Below are 20,601 nucleotides of genomic sequence, written 5' to 3' on the forward strand. Positions count from 1 at the left end.
TCCACCCACATTTTGCGCCGTCTTTACAGATTAGATGCCAAAGTTTCAGAACTAACCGTTCTTGTCCAAAAATTATCAGGGCACTCCTGAAACCTCAAATGAGATAATTGTTCCCTTCCCGGTAGTTGAACATTTACGTGCATTTATGCATGTATTCGGGAAATTTGTCGTCCACCATGTTCTCATTAAAACTTTTTCAGAAATCGCCTATAATGTTTGAATAAGGTAAGGGGTAGATCTTGAACATAAGCATTTGGTCAGGACCGCCAGCGCATGGGCGGAGAATGACTATTTGTGGATGCTTAATTTAATTTTGGGGTGAAAAAACACTGCAAAGGTTTTTCGTGGACACCCTCTAGAGAAAGGTTTCACGAACAGGTTAGCCATCTAACTTGCGTGTAAGCACATTAAAAAAGGGATTTCGGGCACAGTTTCAAGAATTAATGCAATAAGCCCGACAAAACTACCAATTGCACTATTGAAATAAACGCTTCTGATGTTATCTTAGAGTGGTTAACACGAATAGAAAATATACAGAAAATTGCGGCGGTCACATGGTCACAATATTGAATATTAAAAAAAAGAAGCTTTCTTTGCTATGAGAAAGGATTATCTTACACTTGTCGTTGCCGCATTTGTTTTGCCATAATAGTTAAATAAATCAGTTTTCTATGGGTGATGAGACAGAGCGCCGTTGATCACTCATATATTAAGCAAACTTTTCTCTGAGCTGATTTAAATTTTTTTTTTATAGCAATAGCGTTCAGAAATTTTAAAGCTGAGAACACCGATCACAAAGATATACCTTGGAAGGAAATTTGATCAAGGCGCTTTTAGATACTTATCTGCCCTGCTAATTTCACTTCAGTTGACATTTTGGGTTGGACTATAAACGGCTGCAATAATGATAAAAAGTGAGAGTGCAGTTACCCCATCTTTTCAGAAAGCAATGGAGGCAGGCAAGAATTGCAAAACCTCCCAAAATAGCAGCAGCTTGAAGCCTTTCTTAGAAAGTCGTGTACTAGGAACAGGCACGAAGGTAATGAGAAAATAATGGCAGATAAAGCGAAACAAAAACTCCCTTTCAGAAGGAACGTCCTCCTCAACAGCTGGTTCCTTTTTATAGTGGAGGACGTCTCAGAGGGCGCAACTGAATACGGGTGCACGTCTTCTAGATTCTTCTCCTTTTCTGCCTTGCGCTTGGTTGGAAACCCGATTCTCATTTAATTAACGAAATCTCTGTATACAAAACCTGAAAAATAGAAAGGACGGCATGCGGCATGCGACTAGCAGCGTCGTTTTTTCTTTTTTTTGTTATGAATGGGGGCAACGATAGATTTGTTAAGTGACAACTGCGAGCGTTTCAGTGCCAGTCCCAAAGGAATGGTAAGCTGTCGTTCAAAAGCAGCCACCTTTCGAAACTCAACCGCCTTTCTGAACAAATCTACTTTGTGTGTGGGTGCGGTTTTGCCTTTCATGCTTTTTGTTACAATGAGTGGTTGCCGCAAGCGCCCAGCTGAGTGGAGGACAGATAAAAGCTATTTTTAATCTTAATTCTCGTCCTGGCTAAAAAAAAAAATAATTAGAGCTGCGTGTTCATATTTTTTTTTTCGGGTAGAAAACAAGCAATGCGATAGCATTGGGTAAATGTTAAAGTGTTTATTGACGCGCGTATTTACTCTAAACAGAATAGATTCATTATATTTTGTAGCGGCTGGCGAATATTTTGTTTTTGTGTGGCTCTAAGCTAGAAAGGTAGCTTGACAGGGCTTTAGATTGGCGACCCATTGCAATGCGTTGATTTCAGCATGTAACCACTATAACCTCTTTTTAATATGGGTTGTTTCACTTTATGGGGCGCGAGTGGAGCCGAATCACTAAATACGAGCACGTTGTCCTCCCATTCGGAGACGAGGCTGGGCACCTAACATTACAACCTTTCATTATTGAAGATTCTAAGGGCGCTTTACTATGGATAGTGCTGATAACATTTCAACCAGTATTTGGTTCTTTTTAGAGATGTCACGGTACAGATAGCTAGTTATTGTAATATATCCGGCGACTCTAAACATGACCATGCACTTGCAGTGGAATGGTTACGTGCGCGTTTGGTCGCACAGTTTGTCGATACACCATTCGAAAATAATACACAAAAAAGCATCTTTGCCGAATTATTTAAATATCAAAAAGCAGAGAAAATGGTCCCGGCCAAAATGGTTCTCCATAAAAGACCCCCGCACAAAACTTATGTACACACGCGCACGTGCTCGCGCGCTGCACGTGTCAGCGTGTGCAGCGTAAGCACATGTAAATCCACCATGCTCTTTGGCATTTAAAACATTAGGCAAAGGGTCCTCTTCGTTTACCAAAGCGGCCAACCTATGTTTCCTGAATGTGAGTTTTGTGTGGTGGAGTAAGATTTTTGGTGGAGAATGGCATTTCTGGACAGCTCATGGTGACGCTTATCTTACGTCCTAGAAAGGGGGGCTCGGTGTCTATTCCTGGAAGAGCTTAATTACGAACCAGCGCACAGGTACACAGTTTTTGTAAAAATCCGAACACACAGAAAATACACTCACACAGCGCTGAACTATCAACTGAGTTTGAGTTGTTTCACTTTAACAGTTTAAGTTTTACTAAATACATATGCGTTGATAGTTCAGTTTTGTGTGGCTGTATTTTTTGTGTGTTTGGATTTTTGAGTAACTGTCTACTTGTGCGCTGATTCGTAATTATGTCTTTTTAATTCTCCCAGCCTGCAGTATTAACTGAGACGGCTGTTCTTGCGGCAGCACGTCCCAAATTAAAAGGTTTCTGAAAAAAAAAAGAAAGCCGTTTACCACTCCCTGTAACGCCGAATTAGAGCGCAGCTCTTGAGGAGGAGGAGGGAAGGGTACTAGGGGGGGTGGGTCAAGTGACCTCGGGTGGGGGGGGTCACGTGACCTTAGGGGGTGTAACGTGACCTTGTGGGAGTCACGTGACCTTGGGATGTTGCGTGACGGCGGGGGGGTCACGTGACCTGGGGGGTCACGCGACGATGCCGATGACATCATCGGTGACGTCAATGATGACGTCATCAGTGACGTCACTGATGACGTCATTACTGAGGATGACGATGTGGATGTCAGTGACGTTATCAGTAACGTCACTGATGACATCATCAATGGCGATGACGTCAACGGGGGGTCACGTGACCTCGGGGGGTATCCGCAGGTCACGTGACCCCGGGGGGTCACGTGACCTGGATAACTCTCGTGACCCTCGTGAGGTTAACTCTCGTGACCCTCGTGAGGGTAACTCTCGTGACCCTCGTGAGGGTAACTCTCGTACCCTCGTGAGGGTAACTCTCATAACCCTCGTGAGGGTAACTCTCATAACCCTCGTGACCCTCGTGAGGGTCACCCTTTTGAGGGTAACTAACCCTCGTAACCCTCGTGAGGGTTACGAGGGTTAGTAACCCTCGTAGCCCTCGTGAAAGTTACCCTCGTGAGAGTAACCCTCGTAACCCTCACGAGGGTTACAAGGGTTACTCGTGGTTACCCCGACAGCGACGGCGACGCCGACGCCGCTCAAGCCGGGAACGGGCGCCTAAGAGCTGCGCTCTAAAAAATATTTAAACAGTCTGGTTGGGACACGCGTGCCAAAAATATATTTTATGCGAAAAAATATTTTAGAGCAATATTAGCGACGCGAGACGCGATTTTGCCGGGAGTTACCTCCTTTACCGCTCATTCACACTGGAAGCGGATCCGCGTTCGCAAGGCGGTTGCGAACGCGGTTGTATAAAGATCCAGTACAATTGCACGCGCACCTGATGTCATCGAGTGCGCGTGCAATTGCACTGAATCTTTATACAACCGCGTTCGCAACCGCTTTGCGAACGCGGATCCGCTTCCAGTGTGAATGAGCGGTTACACTTTTTTCTCTTTCTCGACATTTCGGGCGCGTGGTGGAGAGCTGGATCGGCTTCACCTTCACGACCGAGATGGTCATTCCGGAATGACTTGTGACGTCATGGTCTTCGCGCGTAGAATTTCAAATAAATCTCTCGCAGTCAACATTGCTCTAAAATTTTTTTTCGCGTTATTGGTTTTTTTTTTTAAACGCGTGTTCAAACGACTGTTCAAAGAATCATTTCTTTTTTTCTTTTCAGGGGCGCTTTAAGTGTGTGCACACTCAAGCAAACAAAAACATCTTCCGTTATAATTGTAGTGTCTCGTGTTTTTGGTAAACACCAGTCAACACTCAAAAATTAGCCCCGAGCCGCTTTTAGCAAAATCAGAGATAACCGGGAAATCCCGAATTGAAGCCGTCTTTGAATAAACAGAATACTAGCTTCAACAGAAGAAATCTTTATCTAGAGAATTATTTCCTGTTGGCCCGGAGTACACGCCCGAGTAAACTGCCCACAAACATCGATTCTTGTACTACACGGAAAATTGCCACCGAAAAACACCGAATTAATGGATTAAATAGTAATCCCCCTAAATACATCCCTGTTTTCAACGAACAATAAAGCACGAGGAAACATAGCCCTAGTTATAACGAGGCATTCAAGCGCTCGTGATAAATGTTTGCCCCTAGCGTCTAGAGCAGTATTACTTTTTTTTTTCTGTAACGTAGTACCGTACTTGTTACATTTTTTGGAACAGTAACGCGTAACGTACTTACGTTACTCATTTAAAGTAACAAGTAACCTTATTACGTTACTCGTTAGATCTTCAACTCAAGACCCCCCCCCCCCCCCCCAAAAAAAAAGCAAAAAAACAAAACAAAAAAAAAAACACGCCTTTTTTGTGTTTTTATACTTCGTTTTACCTTAGGTCCAGAGACAGGCGACGCTATAGAGCTGATAAGACCGATCAGACAGCATCAAAAGGGTACCATCATGGTCTTCCTCACGTCTCTGTACATGTTCTGTCATCGCTTAACCAATCATAAAAAAAAAAAAAAAAAAAAAGACCCAGTGACTTGCGCTTTCGATTTTTCTCATTCGCTTGAAGCGTCTGCTGCGTCTGGACTTAAGCTAGAACAAAGTATAGGCCCCAAGTTATTAGTTCATTAATTTTTGCACTCATTTCACATATCTTCAATACTTTGCCTGTCTTTTCTTTATGCAAGAAAGCAAAAAAGTACCACTTCAGAAAAAACCCAACGCCCCCACCCTTTGTTCCAATGTAAAAAACAAACAAACAAAAAACCCAGCCTTAGGCACGAACTTGATTCGCGCTCGCCCGTTTCAAAGGGAACAAGCCGCATCCTCATCATCATCATCATCATACCGCCAATTTATATAAGAAAAAGTACCGTAAAAGTAACCTACGTTACTTTTTATCGGGAACGGTAACTCTAACGCGTTCCCTTTTTGAGGTAACATAAATCTGTAACGCGTTCCTTTACCTGGCAAGTGACGAGTAACGTATTTCGTTACTTTTTTCGGTAACGCCTATAACACTGTTTTAGCGACACCACAGTCCATAACCGCTTTGAAGACAGGACCGGCGTGTATATGTGAAAATGTTTGTTCAGGACGCATATTGTGCGAGGCACAGGCTGGTGATGTTTTCGTTATTCTTAGCTTAACTGATGAACGTACTTTGATGTTTTCAGCTTTACGTTACCTAGAAGCTTTTCATAACCCGCGAAGTTAAAGTATAAGCACTTTAAATGGCGTGAAGAAACGTTCGCAAGTAAGTCTCTCCGCCTAAAATGGCGGATATCTGAATGTTCGTGAAAGCTTTAGTTATCAAGTGAAAATGGTGAGAAAAAAAAAGTAAGTACCTACCATGCTCGCATAGACAGCGAACAAGAGAATGCACACTGAGACATTTTCGTACCGGTTTGGTAGGTATTTATTTTCAGCATACATTTTTAGTTGCTGCATGCACAGCAGCTGGTCTGTTTCGTTACGTTCTTACACGCACATTTTAATGTTAACATTGCAATTAAATGGCCTCAAGTGCATCCATTTCGCGGTGACACTAAAAAGCACACTGCCGTCACAAATTGTTTTCAAAAGAATTCCCAGATGTACTTGTCTTGGAACTGCAATGAATCCAAACACGTATGTCTAGACTGGTCTTACGCACGCCTTTAGGTTCGATGAAATACGGAGTGAAAAGGTTACAAGCAAATGCCGTTTTTCTTTTCTTTTTTGTTAGAAAGATAATTTTGCACTCCTTGAACTCCCAACTTGTATGACGTCCTTCGCAGGTCTTCGACTCGTCCGGACGCTTCCAGCACGAGTTCGGCACCTACGGTAGCTCGGAGGGAGAGTTCGATTGCCTGGCCGGCGTTGCGGTGAACCGCATCGGACAGTTCATAGTGTCCGACCGGTACAACCACCGTATCCAGATCTTCGACCCGTCGGGTCGCTTCTTGCGCAGCTTTGGCTGCGAGGGCAGGGTGGATGCACGCTTCAACTACCCTTGGGGCATAACTACGGACTCACTGGGCTTCATCTACGTGTGTGACAAGGAGAACCACAGAGTCCAGGTACGCAGAAAAGTTATCCTTACCTTCGGAGTTATTCGATGGGAGTTTGACGCTACAGAATTCTTTTGTTACAGCGTCTTAGAGGAGTCCACTGTAGGCCACTGTACAGGGTGTCACGAAAAAAAAAAAAAAAAGAATTACAGGGTTTTGTTTACCGGAACAATAAACTAGGCATCGCCGAACGCTCATTCTCCACCCAAAGGTAGCGCTAGAGGTCCCAACCAGATGCCATAGTTTCAGCCCGAACGGACACCTGATTGAAAAGTTAGAACTGATTTTCTGAAAATTTCCAGGGGAAAATGGCGGCTGACGGAGTTTTCGAATACAAAAACCGAAAACCGAAAACGGGCAAAAATGGGTTCCATCTTCTCATTGAAAATTTCAGAAAATCACTTTGGCGCTACCTTTGGGCGGAGAATGAGCGCTCGGTGATGCCTATAGTTTATTTTCGCGATTAAAAAAAAAAGAAATCTAAATTTTTTTTTTGAGGCATATTGTAAATGGGAGGTAGAAATCTTTGACTATACTTTTCTCTGTAGAGGTGGATATTTGTGGATAATGGCAGGCGTATGCATCCAGCCATGACCTCTAATATTCCAGGAATCTTGAAGGCCATAAAACGAGCCGATATTTCTAAAAAAAAATTGGTGATGACAACATGACATGATAATATTCCATAAGAAATGATATTTGAATAAAATGCATTATTGGCGGTGTACAATACCTCTAGTTAAATATAATATATGAGCCTTGTATAAATTTAATGTACACTCCCAACAGTAGCTGGGACACGTGGACGGATTCGGATGTATCGTTGTGTATCTTATGCCTTGATCGGCACCCCCAAAAAAAGTTTTTTTATACAGTTTGGGTTGGACATGCGTGTCAAAAAATAAATTTGACACACACAAACGAAGTTAGAGCAATATTGACGGCGAGAAATTTATTTGAAATTCTGCGCGCAAAGTCCACGACGTCACGGGTCATTCGGGAATGACCATCTTGGTCGTAAAGGCGAAGCCGATTGACCTCTCCTTCACGCGCCCGAAATGCAGAGAGGGAAAACAAGTGGAAAGGAGGTGACTGTTGACTAAATCGTGTCTTGTGCCGTCAATATTGCTCCAAAACTATTGTTTTTGTCGCGTAAAATTTGTTTTTTGACACGCGTGTCCCAACTGGACTGTTAAAAAATATTAATTTTTTTTTTCAGGGACGCATTTGTTAATTTTATACACACAGAAGCTTTCTAACAGACGCGGGATGCGCAACTGTCCTCAAGGAATCCGCTTTATTAGGCACCGCATTAAAGCAAATAACTCTGCCAAAAAAAGAAAAAAGAAAAAAAGAAAAAAAGCTGTATTGGTTTTGTGGTAGCGCGCTCGCTTCTTGATCGGCGAACCTAATCTCGAAGTATAAAAAACCGTGGTCGTTTTTTTCTTACTTTCTCCTTGAAGCATTTTGTCGATATCGATGGCTGTCGCCCTACATCAGTACAAGCTCGGAGAAGAGCCCATAACAACTATTGCCGTAAAAAAGCTATGGCAAATGTCGTGCAAAAGAAAATGCACAGAATCATAGCCCTCCTCTCCCCTCCTCTTCTCCACCCCCTTCCCCCTCTGTTTCAACACTAAAGACAACCAACAAGGCTAATTTCCGTTCGTCTGGCGCTGGCGCAGGTGTTCCAGTCCGACGGCACGTTCGTCGGAAAGTTCGGCTCCCTGGGTTCCAGGCCGGGCCACCTGGAACACCCGCACTACGTGGCAGTCTCCAACACCAACCGCGTTATCGTGAGCGACTCTAACAACCACCGCATCCAGATCTTCGACGTGAACGGCCGCAGCCTGTCCACCTTCGGCTCGGAGGGTTCGGACGACGGCCAGTTCAAGTTCCCGCGAGGCGTGGCCGTAGACGACCAGGGCTACATCATGGTCGGCGACTCCGGCAACAACCGCATCCAGATCTTCCACCCGGACGGATCCTTCCTGCGTGCCTTCGGCCAATGGGGCTCCGGCGACGGCGAGTTCAAGGGACTCGAGGGAATCGCCGTCATGCCCAACGGCAGCATCGTCGTCTGCGACCGGGAGAATCACCGCATCCAGGTCTTCTGAACCCCCATCAGGTGAGGACATTGTACAGGAAGGCTGTTCGTTTCTGAAATTAAGCTTGGTAAGAACCTTTTCTGCTTTTTCAGAAGTAGTCGAGACTGCGCGTGTTGACCGGACCTCAATTTGTTCGAACTCATGGTTACCCATTGCTTTGGCTTCTTTTCAAGAAAAATGTTGTCCCCAATCATAGAATGAAAAAAAAATGCTATCGGATTTAAAAAAAAAAAAAATTAAACTACGGCATCAATGCCATGCTCGGTAAGGCCAGCCTTAACCAATTTTTATTGACGACCTCCAAATTTAGAATGAAGAGACTTAAACGTCATCCAGTTTGAAGTCCATGCCATAGCAGTCGTGTATTCGTTTGTCGCAGATCAGAAGCTTCACTCAAGGAAACCGTCGTCCAAGTGCTCCAAGCGCCTGTCACAGTCGAGAAAGAAGGGTCTCGCCTTTCACCGCCACGACACCGAAGAAGACAACACGAACAAATGCCTCCAACTGCTACCATCGTGCCAGCCAGCACGGCGGGTTGAGCTGCACTCAGCCCTCTCTGATTTTCGTAAACTCGCTCAGCTGCAATGAGATGTGTAACTTTCATGAACGACGTGTACAGTGGTGTTGCACAGGTTGACAGGGTTGGAACAGTGGTGGTTTTAGTTATAGTTTGTGTTTTCGAGGACAAAACCTCGTCGTTTGCTGAATACGATCCCCGTCCTCTTGAAGCGTTCTGATAGGGTTAATTGATTGCGTTTGATTTTAATTGGTTTCTGCCGATTTCGGTTGTCATAAGAGAGGAAATGAAAGTATGTGAGCTGAGATGTCGTTTGAGTTGGTTCACCTCAAGGTTGCTAGGGAGCGTTTGCTGGAGCTGTGTTGACTAAAGTGTCCTGCATAGTATTCTAAGGCATCAAGGTATGAAGATTCCTCTTCTGCTCTTTGCTGCGAACTGGCAAATACAGTATTAATTCTTTGCGAGATACTCCGTTTGCAATCCCCAACATCGAGATCAAAAGGTCAACATCACCTTTATAACTTGACTCGTAGACTCCTCCCCCAGCCCTAAACTTTGCATAATAATAGTAATAATAGCTTTATTTTCCAACAACGGAGGTACAGTGTTGGTGGGGGCTTGGGAAAAAAGCTGCTGAAACAGCTTGACTGGTCCCGAGCCCCCAGATATCAGTTGACTAACCTATGAACTGGGCGGTAGCGTTCAATATACCCTTTTCAAATCCACCATCAAGCCATGTTGACGGTCGCCATTTCTTAGACACGACGCATATGACTAAGTTTGAATTCTCGCACAGCGCTGGCGCATTGCTGTTTTTTTATACGAGCTGAGCTAGCAAGCGCCCAACGCTGACACAGCTCTCGTGTCCAATACATGCTCAGTTCTCTTGCCAAAACAATGGCAAACAAGGATAATTGTCTTAGCCGCTACTAGATGGCGCACTTTTCTGAAAAGGGTTTATTGAATGTTTAAACAGCGGCCGTGTCGCATCGCTGCGGTTTTTGGATAGTTTGAGCGACGCATCGGCTGGTTGCACGCGCCTGCTGTTACCTCGGATGGAGTTGGTGCAGTGCGGGTCAGGTCCGTGACTTCACATCGTGGAAGGTCTTTAAAGCTGTCGGCTTCAACTTAAGTGTGCGAGTAACATCAGGGTGTCATTATACTCTTTCGCTAAGGCTAACCTGTTTCTGAGTTACTGCGCTCTTTCTGGAGTTGTTTTTTGTTTGAACATTTTCTCCTCTTTCAGATCTCTTTCGTCGGTCGTCAGTTTTTTGCTCTTTGTGCATTTCTGTAGTGCCATTCCCAACAAATGACACGAGAGGCTTTGCTCTAGACAAAAGGTCGTCATGTTGACAATAAAAAATGAAATGTAATAAATCACGTATTTACGTTTGCGTGGGATCGTAGCCAGCCTCGTCATTTGCAATATAATGTTTGCACGACTTCTAGAAAAACTTTATTTAACATATTTCCTGCGTGAATATGAGATAAAGAAACATCTGTTTATTGGAAAACAGCGAATGTACAAGGGCTTCCCGTTCTCTTCGAGGAAACCAAGATTGCACAAAAACACTAGTGCACCTGTGATCTTGTTACACATCCTTCTTTTGTTATGGAGGGAAAAGAATATGAGTGCGAGTTTTTTTACTTACGAATTTTCCTTGGCTGCACGGGCTGAGTGAAACATATGTCAGAGTCGCTGACCTCATGACTGTAACGTGATCCAGACAGAAACACGTTTCTTTTATTGTTTTGCTTGCATCACAGGTGGTAGTGGGGTGCGATGTTAAGCAGGTGCTGATCCCCCGTAATAACTGGTAGAGTGGGAGCAGCTTTCAAACCTCAAACCTGTGGCCTTTCCTACGTTTTGTGTTACCCATGTTGGTGTCTAGTTTTGAACTGCAGCGTGAACAGAAAGTATTACTCTGTGTTTGAAGAAAACAGGTACTAAACAAAAGCACATGTCTTCACTGTACACATAACCCCGACGCATTCGTAACGCGTACAGTGTTTTGGTTAGCAATCGCGCCGCAAACTTAAGGGGAGACATCTAAATAACACAAATGCAAAGTTCCTTTCGCTCAGCGGAGCGAACGCATAGGAATTTATGTGGACCTCACTAAAGTAGAATTTTTTATGCTAACCCGTAGCCGTGACAGGATTGGATCTGAACCGATACTCTTGTGATTCAACATTTAGAATAATCAAAGTAAAAATATTTAATACTGAGCTGGTTCAACTTGGTTTGAAAGCATAATTGCGATACGGAATTAAATTATTGAAAATAAAATAACGGAGTTATTTGAAAGCGTTTCCAGTACCCAAAAGTCTCGCAAGCACAATATATCTACCTACAGGGGAGCTTCTCTTTCATAGATTCGCTTTTAATCGGAAGTTCTCGATATGAGGAGAGGTAATTTTTGGATTGTGGATGCTAATAAAAGGCTTACTTAGATTGACACTACAAAAACTCTTCGGACACCTTTTTGTTAGGAAAACCATAACTAATATTGTATGAAGATAACGTTTTATTTTAGTTATATACGAGCGAATATCTCGCTTTTTAATCTCAGGCCAGCCAGTTGGAACTCCTTGAACTAAAATTTTTGTTTACATACCGACAACAGCCCGCTTACGGTCTGCTTCTATTACCAGGCTTTTGGTAGAGCACATTCTGATTTGCACTATCCAATTGTCGAGGATGACCTGGGTTACTTAATGCAATAATAAAACGCAAGGAGTTAATCCAGTCAGTTCAAAGTGTGCTTATTATTCAGAAGATCCTAAGGTGCATTTGTTAAAACTAGAGCTTTAGTAAATTTCGAAAATGACCACGTGAGGAAAGATGAAAAGGAGAGATATGTACGCGCTGCCTCACGTTTCGGCAGGGTTTGTGTAATTCTATCTTCTTTAGTCACTCCTAGTATCGCTGTTTTAAGTATAATAACACTTCACATGCAAGCCTTACCCAACTCTTCTTGTAATATTACACAATTTAGCTCAGGAATTTCGTGTTACTAGCGCGTTTTTTTTTTAGATTTATGTACCGAAATATTAGGTGGATAGACATAAAATGTAGTTGGTGACTACGATGCTCCAAAAGCAACTTCACCTCTAAATCGGTAAAATCAGACAGACACACAAAAACATCCTGTATATCTTACAACGTGACATGTTCTTCGTTTGTGCAGACTGTACAGAGAAGTGTGTACACAATCGTAATGCTCTCACCTGAAGCTTTCAAGCGAAGCTTCATGAAAAAATCAGACTTCATAAAAAACAACAACAAAGTGATACACTTATAAAGAGAATAAGATAACATTTTAATAACAACAACGATATACGTACTCTTTGTTCGCTCCTGTAGCCTTCTCCTACTAGCGCGACAAACGCCAAATTCTGACCGGAGAAAAATTGTTTTGGCGTTCCTAGACTTAACCGGAGTACCGCTTGTTTAACGTTCTTTAGTTACCAGATAGGGACGCTGCAGGGTAGACAATACTTGTAAACACTGCATTTATAGTATATAAGAACAGTGTTGGCAGTGTCGCTCAGGTAGGACGAGGCTCTCATGTTGTGCGATTCTTTTCTCAGTTTTTATATTCCTGATTCCATAACGCTGCTGTTGTGTCTGCAGCACGTCTTCGACCGTTGCGTTCAGCGTCCTACACCACCCACGCATCGAAATTGGTCCCAAAGTGGCAACAAATTACGTCACGTGAGCAGGCCTGTCACGCTCTCGGATGTCACACCCCTGGCGCTTGGTTGTGCATGCTCCGACAACTCGTACAAGCGACCTCAAGAGGCGCTGTCGTCGCGGCGGCCCTATTGGTGGTCACTAAAGCTTCCACGGGCTGTCAAACTAAAGAAGGACCTGCAGCAGAACCGGGTTTGTCGTATTCTTGTCCGCTCTTTCGAAACCGCAGGGAAAACAACGTGATTCACGTGTGACGTCATTAGGCGGAAATCAAGAGGCCTAAAAAGAAGGACGCGAAGAACACACCGGTCGGAGACGCTTTTCAGGCACCTAAGCACAGAAGATCCCGACGTTCTGTTTTTTCATAATTCTGCTGATGGCCACAATGTCCCGGATCTGTTCTCGCCAGTGATCTCCACATCAAGCATGGACATTTTCGGGGTTCTACGTTTTGTTCCAGCGGCACAGGAAGCGAAGTCGCCAGTTCCTTCGTCACGTCCTGGGTTGCACACACAAGTTTGATCGAGGGGGTTGTGGAGCGGTAGTCCGAGTGGTGCTATAGTCGCACCGACGACTTCGCGATGACTTCATGGGGTCTGGTGAAGGAATGGCACGGTGACGGTAGTCCATCGCGTAGAACAGTGTGGAACACAGTGGCGCTCGAACTCAAACGTGAGCAGACATAATCAAAATATTTCATCTATCGTCACAATCTATAGTCTCATGGCGTCACAGGGTCGTGAGTGGCTAGGTTTTGGTACACTGTAGGTGCTCGCGTCTTCGCGTTTGTATGCGTCGTAACGCAATGGGGTTCAACTTCAGTTTTCATTAACTTCTCAAAGTTGAGGGGTAATTTTTCTGTTTTGTTCAGTCGCACTTCATAACCACTAGGAGACTTGACGACGGATTGTACCTCTGGACTCTGCTGTACAAAAGCTCAAAGCTACAGCTTTGTTGGTACCTGCAGAAGAACAGCCAGAATACCCTCACGTGTGACCTCTAGGCAAGGGAACGGATGAAAAAAAAACAAGAAAAATAAAACTCTTCACTGCTTAAAACTACTTTCGCAGTCAAACTAGATGTAAAACATTAAAATGAAATAGCGTTCTTTTTATTTCAATATTTTTTAGAAGATAAGCAATGCCTACATGAAGTGAGATAGCCCCAGAAAACATACACGTGCCAAAGAGGGATAAATTGAAATTTTGCTTCGTTTTTTTGTACACACGAATATTGTTGTTTAAAATAAAAATCATATACCGATTAAAAAATATATATATATAAAAATGAAGGGGTACTGTAACACTCATACACCAACGTTGTGCAAACCTTGTGAAAACAAATATTGTTCTTCGTTTATTTTTAGGGGCTAGGAAGCAACAATGAAACAAATATGTTTCCGCTGATGCTTCTCCTATTGAACCTCAAAACTGAAGTGTGTCAACAGTATTTCGCAAAAGCAATCTCGATCGGTCAACATGGGGGTGTTTCTTCCGAGCCTTAGGGGCGCTGTCTCAAGGACACAAGTCGCAGAAGCCTACACGTGTGGGAAGAACTTTGACGATTGGCTTCTGCCCTCGTTTACGCACACACAGGCTGACTCCTACGCACCAACACGTACCGTAAAAAAAGGGAGCAACGTGAAGCAGCAGTGACGTTGAGCAATCTGTGACCCCTGCCAATGCGAAGTGCAAGTTCGTCTGCTTCTTGCACAGGGGTTGGCGATGTTATCAGAACGCTAAACTCTTGTTGGCTGATCGAAATATATATTCGGTAGACTTCAAAGCACACTGCAGTGTCCTTGCCAACAATCAAAGTTAATCAGAGCTCGGCGTCGTAGTGACGTCGCTGCAGCTCCTGCGCATGAAGCACACTATCTCTCCGCATAGTCACCGAAAACGCTAGTGACGCTAGGCGTTGCTAGTTCTGAGTGTCTCAAAGCCACAAAGGATAAAGCGTGAGAATGATAAGCTACGCACTGTGTTTTTAAGCTGTCAGTTTTATGGTGTTTCGCGTGACCATACTCTGTTCCTGTCTCGCAGGAAAAAACATACCAGAACTATTTTTTTAGCAACATGGAAAAAGTTGCAGATTGTTCTCAACAACACATTCTAAAACACTGTTCTTCTGCGTCTACAGACACGTACTGCTGAAAATGCAATTTCCTCAGAGTCGGCTAATCATACCTAGCTTAATTTAAGGGGGAGTTGGTAAACATTTTATGTACCCTGTTAGCTACTCAGGCACCATTACAACCACATTCAATCCACTTCGACTTCATGTGCATAAAAAAAGAAGAGATACACTCAAAGTGTTTCTTGACTTTGTCTTTGCGACGTATTCATTTCATGAGCACAAATGAGGTTTCATCTTCAACAACAAACCGTGTGTCTTGAAGTATTGGGAAGCGTTCTAACGTCCAGGACCAGTTTGTGTTTGTAGGCGCGCTGCCAAAATATGCCGTGAATTATTGCAGTCATGAAGCTTGATTTGAAGAGAAGAGGCTTGCGTGAGTGCAGGTTGTGGAAACAAGAAGCACATATCATAGATACCACGAAAAAACCTTTATGGAAGATTAGTTGCAATAATCGTGTTTTAGTCAGCAAAATATAAAAGCGCCTTCTGCTTGCACATGTTCTAGATGTTGAAAAGAATGTATATTAAAAAAAATAATTTGTTTGTCATCTATTGTAATGCGAGATGTCTGTCCACTTCTGGTCAAAAACACATCGGCGTAAATTAAATTACGTTGAACATCTTATGGAGATTCATAAACTTAGGGTGACAGGACTTCAGTGCTCGTCCCTGTGCTTGGGCACTCTTGCGGCTAAAATGATAAATAACAGTGAGAAAAATCTAAACTTTTCTCAGAAGTAGGTGTCAGGCAGTCCATGTGGTTTATGTAGTAATCAAAAGAAACGATGCATTATCGCACCCTGATTTCAAGGCGAAGACATGAGCCAAACGAGTGTGGGGGGGGGGGGGGGGGGGGGGGCATTTTGTTGGTCTTAGTGCCTCAGGGTGCATGGCCAATGCTATAGGAAAACGGCTATACAGATTTATGTGATGCTTGAGTAAATAAAGCTCCGTCCCATAAAGCGACAATGGCGCAGCTAGCTCACCACTCACTGCTGCCACCAATAATGGTTGGAGGTTATTGCGATTTAGAAGACTTTTCCAAACTAGAGTTCAGTCTTAAGAGTAACGACGAATTGTAAAATAATTCAATTGTCTACGGGTCACTAATTACTTCAACGTGAACTTGAGAGAGCAGATATGAATAGAGAAAAAGTTATTAATTGGTGCTTGTGAATAACGATCCATTCTTGGATTTGTCTCCGAATTCTGTCATGTTATGCGTGCTTACTCTAGCTCATCGAAGTCTGCGAAGAGTCCGAGTCTTTATGTCGAAGAGTCGGAAGAAAAATGTGCGAGAAAATCTTCAGCCATCGGAATAAATTTCCAGCCAATCCAGTATACAGAATAGTCTGAGCTCATTTCTCTCTGAAATCACTCTGAAATGTTTTTGTCTTGGCATTCTGTCCAATAAAGCCGAGGTGTTGCGTATCATTAGAATATCAACTTCATCTCAAATGGGATCAACGTGCCGCCTTTCGTTATGTAGCATGGACATTAGGACTCGTGTCGCTTAATGCGTTGAAAGTGACTTCCTGTATTTTAGTGTAACATAGTCTTCATTGATTTTTTGCCGAGCAAAAAAAAAAAAAAAAAAAAAAAACCCGCTGTCTTATTTAAATTGGTATTTCATTTTGATTTACCTGATGGCAAATGTCTTTCCCTACATCCACAATAATCCAGTCGCGGGTTAGATATAGCCCTCGCAGATACTCGCCTTCAAACGCGACACGTCTTCACGCTCGGGGACAGCTGGTTAATGTAGACTGTGAACACTTTAGTTCCCTCCATCGTGAAGCATGCCCTTCATATTTTTCACGAAAGGTATCCGGACACCGCGTCCGCGATCGCCTAACCTTGGTCAGAAACCATCCTGCCTTTGATTTCTTCAGTACGGGTCAGGCATCCGTTTTACTGGGATCGTATAGACCAACGAGCGGTTCAGACGTATGGACGCTGTGGTAGCTCTGCTGTCGGCAGTGCGCACGCGCAGATGGTTCACTTCGCGAGATTTTTGTTTTCCGCGCAAGTACAGTGGCCACACCTCGTGTGGGCGTACGCGGATTCGTTTGGCAAAAACCCGTTCCTTTCCCTCGCCAGGAAAACATCCTGAAGATACTTTCTGCCGACCGTCACGGTGTGCTCACTCGCGGTCCTCACGCCCCTCAGTTGGTGCGCCATCGCGTTCCTGTAGCGCCACCGCCGGATTGGCGGCTCAGAAGTAGCAGTTGCGGTCCCACTTGACGGCGGACGCCTGCGGCGGTGGCAGCGGCGTGTGCGTGATTCTCGGGGGTCCGATGGACGACAGAGCTTCGACTTCCACTTCAGAGTAGCGCCGGATGGGCGGGTAGGCCTTGCGCAGTGGCGCCACCTTGTGGTGAGCGTGAGGGTGGAGGTCCGGCGCCAGGGAGGAACCCTCGCAGTAGGTCGAGTAGCTCTGGGACAGTCCCCGGCCCCGGGAGTAGCGGTTCGGGTTCCGTCGGATGAGCGCCTGCAGGTAGGCGTTGCGCACAGCGGTTTGCACCTGCGAACAAAAGCATGGAAAGTGCCGAAAGTCAGTTGTGGCTGCTAATTTCCGCAAAATAAACTTAACAAAAAAAAGACAAAAAAAAACACGATACTAGGTAGAATCTTGGGCATACCTGCAGTGCAAGGATAGTGCAAAAAAAAAAAATCACAAACTGTGGTGCTTTTGTGTAGTTACATTTGAGTTGTCCTCGGCTACGTGGGAAGCGGTCATTTTTATAGCAACATTGGAATTAAACGTATATTTTTATTGTCATAAATATATGAAACATGTAACGGGAAAATATCCTATATTCAAACACATTTACACTAATAGCTTCATAATAAATGATATAAAGAAACCCCTGTAGCGGAACAATTATAATACTCTCAAGTTTTGTGACGCTCTATCAAAAATATCATAGCGCAAAATGCCTTGTGTGCAAGAACATTCTCGCAAATAAGTCAGTTTATAATTACTTTTTACCAAGTCTAGCTTCCCTCGATCAAGGCTGTACCGAAAGTTCGAGTTGGAATCAGAGCTGTAGAATTATGCAGCCGTGTATATTAGGTCATTACCACACTGAAACACGGCATGCAAGTGGCGGCAATCGATGTTGGGAAAAACGTTCGATTCATGTAACCAGAGTAAATAGTAGAAACGATCAGCACGCCTTCATAACTCTGCGAAGCGTTTCTCCACTAGCTATTCCTAGAAATGCACGGAGCACATGTCTTTTGCATCGCCGCAATAGACCACTTCTGCATAATGATAGTACATAGGGAACGGAGGGCGCACGAACTTATCTCGCAGGAATTCGTACAGCGGCGTCCTCGGAGATGGTGGGAGAAACATCTTTGGACTCTTAGCTGAGAGCAGCCAGCAGTCTCTCCGCGTGCGTACGGTGTCGAAGCATGCGCGAAGCAAGCGACGCAAGTGTTGTTTGCTGTCTCGCCGGACCGTATTTCCTCCCCTATAAGAATTCATAATCTAATAAAAGATAGAAAAAAAAAGAGGGTAGTTTTACTACTCCTAAGATGTAAAATTAGAAAGGGCTTTAGAAAAAATAAGTTTGGCAAACAAGCTTAAGGAAGGGCAGAGGGCTTGACTAACATTTCGCATCGCGGAGCACAACGTGGAGTCAAAAGACCGGAGCAACATTTTGCCACCACGCTTTTCAATAAATAACCGAAAAAAATTAAGTAAAAGCCGTTTGCAACTATCTGTAACGCCGAATTAGAGCGCAGCTCTTGAGGAGGAGGAGTGAGGGATACTAAGGGGGGGGGGGGGGGGGGTATCCCCGAGGTTACCGAAGGTACCCATGGCCCTCCCGAGGTCCTCCCGAAGGAACCCAAGGTCTTCCTGTGGTCCTCCCGAGGTTCTCGGGGGGGGGAGGGGGGGGGGGGGGGGGGCTCGCGGCTACGCCGACGCCGCTCAAGCGGAAACGGGCGCCTAAGGGCTGCGCTCGAAAAGGTGGGATCTTCGTTACTCAGTTCCGTCATTTTTATTTTCAACCTTGGCGCTGGAACCTTCAACCAGAATAGCTTTGCCCAAGTGCCCAATGCTCTTACCCTTACTTCATTACACTCGCGACGACCTACCGCGCGCTTGGAATCCTGATCACCAAAAGTACTATTTCGCGGATTTAGGACTAGACGACGAAAACTGGGCAAGCTGCCTTAACACTGACTCTAGTGTCTACGGTGTAGATGAGAAATCTGGCAATTGCGGCACGATTTCTAGCATTTCATTCTTTAACGTGCACATTTACACTTCGGGTACACATTTAGGAACACATGCTTGCTATTTAGAATTCCAGCGAACGGAGAAAATCAAACTGTAATTACACGCCTCTCCGCTAAAGAAATAAAAAAAAATTGGCAGTGATATTGGTTTTTAAAGTACTATAATGCATGCAATGCATTATAGAGAATGGGCGAGGGAATTGGTGTGTTATGTGACGCCTATATCCCCGCTAAATTTAAAGGGGAAGCTGAATTGTTGTATAGATCACGCGACGTTAGGTCACGTGACGGCAATTTCCCGCTATATTTAGCGGGGAACCTGTGTTGTTATTTTGGCAGGAAGGCGTAAATTGTCCCGTTAAATTTAGCGGGGAAACTGAGTTGAAGTATAGGTTACGCTCCTATAATTTCCGGAAGGCATATTGGTCAGTTGACGTCGGATGCCAGATTTCCGCCAAATTTAGGTGACGTCAGGTTAAGTCACCTAAAGTTACCTGGAAATGCACGGACGGAGTGACGGAGGGACGGAAAAAATTTTGGGATTGGGGGGTAGCGTTAAAAGGTATTTTATACTTTAATGTAAAAAATGCAATGTGCGCAGTTACAATGGACATCATGTTTTAGTAGCATTCTGGACTTCGTCCTTGCCTGGAATGCTTCTATACGTACTCCATTCACCCTTAAGCTGACGCTACGTTGGGAGCTACCAATCAGCTGCCTTCCTTTTATCGCCTGACCCGCCTCTCCGCTCGTGGGTATGGCCGGAAGTATGATGACCCGGTGAAAGAGAGGCGTATAACTGGTACAACGAGGACGTAGCTTCCGCTGCAGTATCAGCTTGGGGGTGAACGAAGTATAATGTTCGCGGCGATTGGTTTTCTCCGTGTTACGGAACAAAGTAAACTCATACTTTTTTTAGAGCTTATAGAGCTACGCATTTAAACACTCACGAAAAGACAGTTCAAAGCCAAGACATAAAAAAAAACTAAAATCCCTCGCAGCGTCTCGCAGTCACCTATATGCCCAAAGTCCAAGATCACATGCTTCGGTGACATCCTTTGCAGCTCCTTACTGAACCGACGCGGTGAGACACCGTCCTCATTTCATGCATTTATTCGCCCAAGAGCATAAACGGGAAGACATAGTACGGCTACCGGGTCTACGCAACATTAAACGTCTTTTTCTTTTAATATGCAAGATTTCCACTCCAACCTCCACGGCGAACGGAGCAAGTCGTCGCATAACAAAGAAAGGACAAAGGAACGCCCATGTTCCACCGTGTTTCCTGTCAGACGCCATTCGTCTTGAAAAGCAGAGGGTGAGGATTTCTAGTGCGTATCGTAGAGGGACACCGAAGCGCGAAAAGGAGTGCTTAGCTCGGATAGGGATTAACCAGCTTCACGCGT

General features: G+C 44.4%; 2 protein-coding genes across 3 annotated transcripts in view; one reads left to right on the forward strand and one right to left on the reverse strand.

Annotated features, from left to right (window-relative positions):
• The window catches only part of LOC8052061 (RING finger protein nhl-1), a 247,621-nt gene extending 237,108 nt beyond the window's left edge, over nt 1-10,513 (forward strand). For both annotated transcript variants that reach the window (XM_029990490.4, XM_029990489.4), the window contains exons 4-6: nt 6,214-6,495; nt 8,172-8,614; nt 8,974-10,513. In XM_029990490.4, the coding sequence (XP_029846350.2) occupies nt 6,214-6,495; nt 8,172-8,603 (714 nt within the window). In that variant the 3' untranslated portion in view covers nt 8,604-8,614; nt 8,974-10,513. The remainder of the gene's footprint in view (nt 1-6,213; nt 6,496-8,171; nt 8,615-8,973) is intronic.
• A 6,207-nt stretch (nt 10,514-16,720) lies between these two features.
• LOC8052063 (corticotropin-releasing factor receptor 1) overlaps nt 16,721-20,601 on the reverse strand; it is a 192,390-nt gene continuing 188,509 nt past the window's right edge. Inside the window, exon 10 of the mRNA XM_040215631.3 lies at nt 16,721-17,468. Coding sequence (XP_040071565.1) covers nt 17,160-17,468 — 309 coding nt within the window. The 3' untranslated portion in view covers nt 16,721-17,159. The remainder of the gene's footprint in view (nt 17,469-20,601) is intronic.

The sequence above is a fragment of the Ixodes scapularis genome, unplaced genomic scaffold, assembly GCF_016920785.2.
Source record: "Ixodes scapularis isolate PalLabHiFi unplaced genomic scaffold, ASM1692078v2 PGA_scaffold5__190_contigs__length_132052651, whole genome shotgun sequence".
Classification (NCBI taxonomy): Eukaryota; Metazoa; Arthropoda; class Arachnida; order Ixodida; family Ixodidae; genus Ixodes; species Ixodes scapularis.